This window comes from Orbicella faveolata, unplaced genomic scaffold (genome assembly GCF_042242905.1).
Source record: "Orbicella faveolata isolate gen_17 unplaced genomic scaffold, um_ofav_v1 contig_25, whole genome shotgun sequence".
Taxonomy (NCBI): domain Eukaryota; kingdom Metazoa; phylum Cnidaria; class Anthozoa; order Scleractinia; family Merulinidae; genus Orbicella; species Orbicella faveolata.
This window is the reverse complement of record NW_028301553.1, coordinates 15,685,801-15,693,450: the sequence shown is the minus strand read 5'-3', so window position 1 is coordinate 15,693,450 and position 7,650 is coordinate 15,685,801. Positions and strand designations below refer to the sequence as shown.

The following is a 7,650-nucleotide window of genomic DNA, read 5'->3' as shown; positions in this document are numbered from 1 at the left end:
CACCTCACTACAACAGCCCCTCATTTACGTCCCGGTGGACGGTCCATACATGCACTCTTATTTTAATCTCTCTACAACGGCCACCTCTCCACAACGGCAACGGCCACTTAAGTGCGCCCCAAAACACCAAAATAACCTCTCCAAAACGGGCAGTTTATCAACGACTGACAAATAGTGTTTACCAAACCCTGTGTTATATTGTAAAAGGTCATGAAACTTGATCCGTACGGCGCGTTGTTGGTCTCTGTTTCCGTTTGATCGATATATTTTGATTGTGTATTTCTATACTACAGTCAGCATTTTTCTTGGATAAAATGTTTTATTCCCCCCCCCCCCGCCACCCCCCCCCCCCGAATTAAAAAAAACAGGTGTCATATCACACCCGTACCTCCCCATAACGGCCACCTCTCTGTAACGGCCACTTTCATTTGTCCCCAAGGTGGCCGTTGTAGAGAGGTTTGACTGTATTATGATCTCCTTGACTTGAAACCCCCACCCCTTGGTTCTTTAAAAGTCAATTTGTTTTCAAAATCCAAGATGGGTTGGGTTTAGCCTGCGTAGAAAGCGTCCCGCAAATATAACACTGGGGCAGGCCAAAGTTCGTTCAAGACATTTTAAGAACCCTACATGACGCATCTTCGAAATCCAATATGGCGGCAAGATTTAACTTGGCGACTCTGTCGTAAACAGAAGAACGTTTGGAGTTTTGATTAATATACAATATGACTTTGGTGGCGGGAATGGGACTTGGTGTGTTACTGGTGTTGATATTTTGGACTTTAGGCATTATAGGATGCGTAGCCTTGTCAAGAACCTCAGGACCTTTGAAGTAAGTACCTTGATAGACTGCAGTTCGATAATTATTTCGTTCCACTTGTAAGCTTATGTTTGTTCAAGACACCATCGAGACAGCGTGTTCGATTGCGTAGGAGATATGTATGAAATTCGTGTTTTCTGCTTTTCAACCCCATAATTGTCAAAATTTGTAGCTCATTTTATCAGTTCATAAAAACTGTGTTTATTTTCTTATTTATTTTTGTAGAAACGCAGTGGTAGGAATATTTTTTCTGCTTGTTCTCCTCACATTAATTTTGATCTTCTGGCCAAGAAAAACAGTGGAGGAGGAATTAGCAGGATCCACAGCTAAAAAGGTGAGCAAACCTCTAAATCGTAATTTTCACCCATGCCTTTAAATCCAGGGCGTAGTCAATCAATACACCGATAATAAACAATTATTGGATGAGGTTTTTGTGATATCCAGAATAATCAAGGTCGAGGTAGAGGTTATCAGCTGAAGCCGAAGGCTGAGGCTGATAACCCTTACTGAGACCCTGATTATTCTGGATATCACAAAAACCGAATCTAATAATAATTTGTTTTTTATTATACATTGAACGAAAAAAAAATGAAGTCATGTTTTTGCTTCTTCACTGACAGCAAGCAACACAAAACATGTGAACTTGACATGATTACCCGTGACCTTGAGTGTCCTTGACATGATTATTGTATAATCTGCAGAGATGACATCACAGGCGCTGATTTCAAAAATTCTTCGTACACTTTCGACCAATCAGAAAAGAGATAGTGAGTTCAATGTATAATAACCAATATTAATCGATAACAATCGATATCAATTGAAGATTGATATTGATTGCTGATAGCAATCAATGAAAATCAATAAAGAAAAAAAGTTGCGAATTATCGATTGTTATCGATTGCCAATAGTAATCGATAACGATTGATTCATCAATTGGTATTGATTGTTATCAATTGTTATCGGAAATTATATTTGTCCTTTTACAAGTTACACTGATAAAATGTTTGACAAAATTTGTCTATAATGGTTTTATTGAGCCAATTTAACATAGCCTGTGTATCTTTTACAATCATTGGCAAAATAACAAGAACAGAAATAACTGGCAGAAACAATTTGGGCTTTACGTCTTTCTTTGCTAGTTTATGACACTGGAAGAAGCTAGAGTAGCAGCATAAAACCCTCGAGCTCCAGTCTCATTGTAGCATCAGCATGGATTATGATGAAACAAAATAAACAACGGTCAGTGTTCTAGTGATGTCAATTATTTGCATTTGGAAACAAACGTAAGAATAGACCTCAGGAGTAGGCCAAAAGGAAAATATAATCTAGCTAGCATGCTGAAGATGAACTTCTCATGTTGTTCCAGGTATTATTTTACACAATAACAAAGCCAATTTTGAATACAGTCGAACCTCCCGGAAGTGACCACCCAGAATGTCAAGTCTAGGTGGTTGCTTACGGGAAGTGGTCGCTTACAAGAGCTTAGACCATATTGGGTCAAAATTTTGCCTCATTAGCATATGGTAACTGCAGAGACTTAGTCATGTTTTAAATGTTTTGTTCATGTGAAAAATCCAATTCAAATCCGGTACTTCCCATTGAGAAATTTCTGTCTCTTCTACTACCTGGAATGAGCTAATGTTGATACATTTTATTATCCAATTTCCTCTGTCAAGTGGTCGCTTACAGGAGGTAAAAAGCAAAGAACATTTCAAACTTTTAGCTCTAAAAGTGGTGGCGGTCACTTACGAGGGGTGTTCGCTTACAAGAGGTTCCAAATACAGTGATTTGACTTAGAAACTTTTGGTATTTTGGAAAACTGGCTGCTGAGGAGAGATGGTGGCTTACAAGAGGTGGTCACAACCGCAGGTTCAACTGTAGTCCGGATGTTTATTGTCGATTTTTTTAAAATCGATAACAATCAATATTCCTGAAGACAGGAATTATCGATTGTTATTGATTTTTGCCAATCGATAGCAATCAATAAAGAAATTTTTCTGTGAGTTATCGATTGTTATCGATTGGCAATATCAATTGAAGGGGTGAGTGCAAAACCATGCTAAGTGACGATTTGGGTGAAAAAAAAAATTTTCGCGAAAGGGCTTGAATTCTTGCATGTGGTCTTCAATGTAATAGAAAAACGTGGTCCTGTATTTTTGTCGCTGGTTTTTGCTTCGTTTATAAAGACACCGCTAGGAAAACCGAGTGGTTTTTCTGCATACGCAATATCTCGAAAATGAAGCGAAGCTTAGCGGAAAAAATACGGGACATTGTTAAACATACCTAAACAAAACTGCATGCGAAATTTGGAGTGTTTTCGACAAAGTTCACTTTTGAGTAAAATACCTAGCGCCCTTTTCCCGCCGAGGTCTTCAAATAAACGAAGCCGGGCCTTTGTTATGATAAACAGAGCCGATCCTTTGTTATAATAGCCAAGCCAAGCCTTTGTTATAAGTCGAAGTCTCGCCTCGGTTTATCATAACAAAGGATCGGCAAGCCGCGTCCGCAAGGACTTTGATTTCACTTAGAAAGCAGTAAAATGTGAATTTCACGCAACGTATAAGCTCAAAAATGTTGATTTTAGGTCAAAAAAGGTTTAAATGTTGATTTCATGTTAACGCGTGACAGCAAGGAGGTTGATTTCTCTTAGAAACGAGCAAAATGTCAATTTCACGCAACGCATAAGCTCAATGATGTTGATTTCAGGTCTAAATAGGTTAAAATATTGATTTGACGTTAACGTGTGACGGCAAGGAGGTTGATTTCACTTAGAAACCAACAAAATGTCAATTTCACGCAGCGCATAAGCTCAATCATGTTGATTTCAGGTCTAAATAGGTTAAAATGTTGATTTCACGTTAACGCGTGACGGCAAGGATGTTGGTTTCACTTAGAAACCAGCAAAATGTCAATGTCACGCAGCGCATAAGCTCAATGATGTTAATTTCAGGTCTAAATAGGTTAAAATGTTGATTTCACGTTAACGCTTGACAGCAAGGATGCTAGTTTCACTTAGAAAACAGCAAAATGGTAATTTCACGCAACTTATAAGCTCAATGATGTTGATTTCACGTGAAAACGCGCTATAAATAGGGTTGACAGATAAACAGATTAACCCTTCTCCGCAACGTACGGGTCTCCATACATCTGCATGTCCGCTGATCCCAGAAGCTCAAAACACTACAAATCATGCCGATTTGAAATAAAATCAACGCAACCTGGATCACAGATCTATGTTACAATCGATCGCTACTTGTTGGCCATTCTTATGTTTAAACAATCTAGTTACCAGTTCAAGAAACGTCCACAGAACGTGATCGCAATGCATGCCGGGAAGGGTCTTTACACCTCGTGCGCAGGAAAACATGGCGGTCCATACAAGACAAATTTTATAAGTCTAAAACCAGTTCTCGCTTTCCAAACTTTGACACTAGCAACATCAATGGGCCACGACTCACCAGAGGGTATTTTTTTGGGGCAAGAACTGCTCTTGGACTTTGCTGCCTGGCTCGATCTGACTTCGAACGCCGATAACACGATTACAGTATATCAGCTGCCTTCAAAGTTTCAGAACACATTTTGATTCTTTCAAACGTGCTGATGACTTACGGGTTTATCAAGACTTTATGATGTCTCTCAACCACCAGGCAGGAACACAAGGTACTTTAAAACAATGCTTAAGATATTAGTTGACAGAGCTCTAATGCGGCACATCTCTTTTTTGTTCGATGAATTTCGTTTGACTCTCGATCGATTGACATGCTGTGCTCACGTCACAATACCCGACGTAAACAATCTGTTCCCAGATTTCCGCTCTATATATGCTGTGAGATTTGATTTTGACTCCATACACTATAAACAGTCTGCCTGTTTGCTGTTCAACAAATAAACTCCTAAAGACATGGCTAGGAAAAGCCAAGCATTTTTGCATACGTTATAACTCGAAAACGAAGCAAAAACCAGTGACAAAAATACGGGGCTGCGTTTTTCTATTACATTGAAGACCACATGCAAAAATTGAAGCCCTTTTGTGAAAATTTTTTTTTTCACCCAAATCGTCACTTAGCATGGTTTTGCACTCACCCCTTCAATAAAGCTCTCTGCACGCATTGTAGGCCTATGATGAGGGACCATAAGGCTCTCTGCATGCACTGCAGACCTATGATGAGGGAGCATATATTATAAAGCTCTCTGCACGCATTGCAGGCCTATGATGAGGGACCATAAGGCTCTCTGCACGCACTGCAGACCTATGATGAGGGAGCATAATTAATAGCAACTGGCAATTGATATCGATTGAATCGATTGATTTCTGATATTGATTTTTATTGATTGACTACATCTGGTTTAAATGCATTTGGTTTTGTTTCATCTTACTAAAGAAATTTATTTTGTTCATTTTCCTATAGATCGAAGTTGATGGACTGATCATTCCCAAGACAGTTTTGTTTGTGTTTATCTGCATATTTGCTGCTGTTGCCTTTGTTTTCCTTGTGCAACACTGGATGGAACCTGTTTATTCACCTGCTCTAACTTCCAGGAAAACCTATGCTTTCTAGTCAGTGCATCATAGAATCATAGGTTTGCAACCCATGAACATCCAATATCATGAGTTGTTGGTCCATGGATAAATTGGGCCCACTCATTCCAGGGTGCCAATCCAGCGTGCCATAAAAGTAAAAAAGGCTCTCTAAGTATTTCAAGCTGTGTCAAGAAGTGGACATAACTAAAAGTTGATTTTAGCAGCTGAGAACAATCTAGTTCTCCTGAGCAAGAACTAGTTATGGTGGACAAATTCACCTTTTGCATCTCAAGACCTCTTTGGAGTAGGCATCAGCACAAGTAAAGTTTTCTTTTCTCCGGTAATTTTCAAGAACTGCTTGTAAAGTAAGACACAAAGGGATGTGTCGAAAATCAGACTTTGAAAACTCCAACCACAGACCCAAAAAACTCAGATCCTCTGGGTGTCTCAAAAGTTTGATATATCATTTGTGTAGAAACGTTAGATTCTTAGTCTTGATTTAAGGTGGCCCAAAACAGTAATGGTTCTGTGAGACACCTGGGCTCTAGTGCACACTTCAGCGCGAGGCATCACACGATCACCCAAAAGGTTGCGAGATAGCACGCAAGATTTAAAGTTTACAAAAATGAAAACAAACACGGCGGTGTGAAGTCTACTTCGTAAAACTTTCTTTCTGCCAAGTTTAATAAGCTTTGTGTTGTCAGTAACTGATAACACAAAAATAGCTGTTATTTTTATCTTCAAAAACATCCATCCTTCAGGCAATTTCAAAGGAAAATCATTCTTTTTAACCGCTGTACTAAAACATGACTGAAAATTGAGATGTTGATGTTGCGATCGATCACACCGGCTATCAATCTTGTTCTTTCTACTTGGCCAATCTCACCTTTGAGTGTTTATGGTACTCCTCTTCCACTGCTTATGCTATTAGTGACAACAACAAAACAGAAAACACTATTCTTGTGGAATTGTGGGCTTTACTGATTAGCGGACCATATTCATACATGCACAAGGGGCAATCTTGCAAGTCGAGATTTTAATTTGCACGTAGTACATGCGAGAAAAATTCCTTATCCACAAAGCTAATATCTCAAAAACTGATCTGGTGACACTACTTTTTTAATGTAACAAAATTATTCAACACCAAAAGACGAATGCATGTTTGAAATTGTAAAAAAAAAAAGTCTGGAGTTGAATTCCTCCAACTTAGACATTTCCAGTTTTTCTAATTTAAGGTGGCCCCCTATAGTTTTACGATTGCACGCGCGCTGAGGACAAAAGCTCAAGTAATCTGCGTGCGCTCGAAGTAAAACATCAGTGTTTTTCGATATTTTATTACATCAACATGAGCGCAACAAGCAAAACTGACAGTGAATTTTCTCGCGTTTCCTTCAGTGAAATTCCGTAAAACTTGGCAGATTTGTAGTAAATATTTTACTTTAGTCGGAGCTCGTTTTTGAGGGAAATCTATAAGACCAGTTTTTTTGCAGCGGTAAAAGATGTAAATTTACAATAATCGAAAAACCTGGCTTTACAAACCCTACTTTTTTCGTGTTTAAAATTCGTGTCCCGCAGGAAGCAATATGCTGTGAAAATTTTGGAAGATTTCACTGAAGGAAATTCAAGAAAATCGCAAGTAAAGCCATAAAAAAGTAAAAAACATAATGTTTTGGGCATTTCTAATCGAACACTAAAACTAATAATTTTAACAGAGATGATAGTAAAACACTATTTAATCATTGCTTATTACATGTAGTTAGTTTGAGGGGACTGGGTGTAAATACGAATGCAAAAACGACATTCAAAACATAACACTTGCGCACACAACGCCATAAATGATTACCCTATGGAGCCACCTTAAGCAAAATCTATGCCACATAGATTTTTGAAATTTTCCATGTTTCTTCTTCTGTGGGTAATAAAAAGATTTTTGGAAAAAAATATGAGGTTACCAACTTAGTTTTTAAGATAGATGCAATTGATGGTAAAAAGTGGGTCAAGTTTGTTGCTATGCAACAGAACAGTGCAACCTTAATTCATTACTTAATCACAATGAAAAGTACAGTGGAGAGTTACCTGCAATAAATAGCACAGCCATTCAAAACAGTACAGTTCCAAGCCTGAAAAATCACACCTAGTTCTATGAGTCTCACAAAAAAAAAAAAAAAAAAAAAAAACAGAGATTCCAAGATTCCCCCTGAAAATTCCAGTAAAGTGTCATACATTTCTTTAAATATTTTGGCCTTTGGCCTTGATTTCCGGTGCTCTCTCAAGTCTGGTCTACATTCCTTTCCTCTCACAGTGACTGGTA

At 38.4% G+C, this 7,650-nt stretch overlaps 1 protein-coding gene across 1 annotated transcript; it reads left to right on the top strand.

Annotated features, from left to right (window-relative positions):
* Nucleotides 1-424: 424 nt before the first annotated feature.
* On the top strand, nucleotides 425-7,467 carry LOC110052717 (transmembrane protein 218-like). The gene is made up of 3 exons (XM_020758878.2): nucleotides 425-829; nucleotides 1,043-1,151; nucleotides 5,227-7,467. Exons 1-3 carry the CDS (start codon nucleotides 723-725, stop codon nucleotides 5,374-5,376), a joined length of 366 nt encoding a protein of 121 aa, XP_020614537.1. The 5' UTR covers nucleotides 425-722; the 3' UTR covers nucleotides 5,377-7,467.
* Nucleotides 7,468-7,650: the final 183 nt, after the last annotated feature.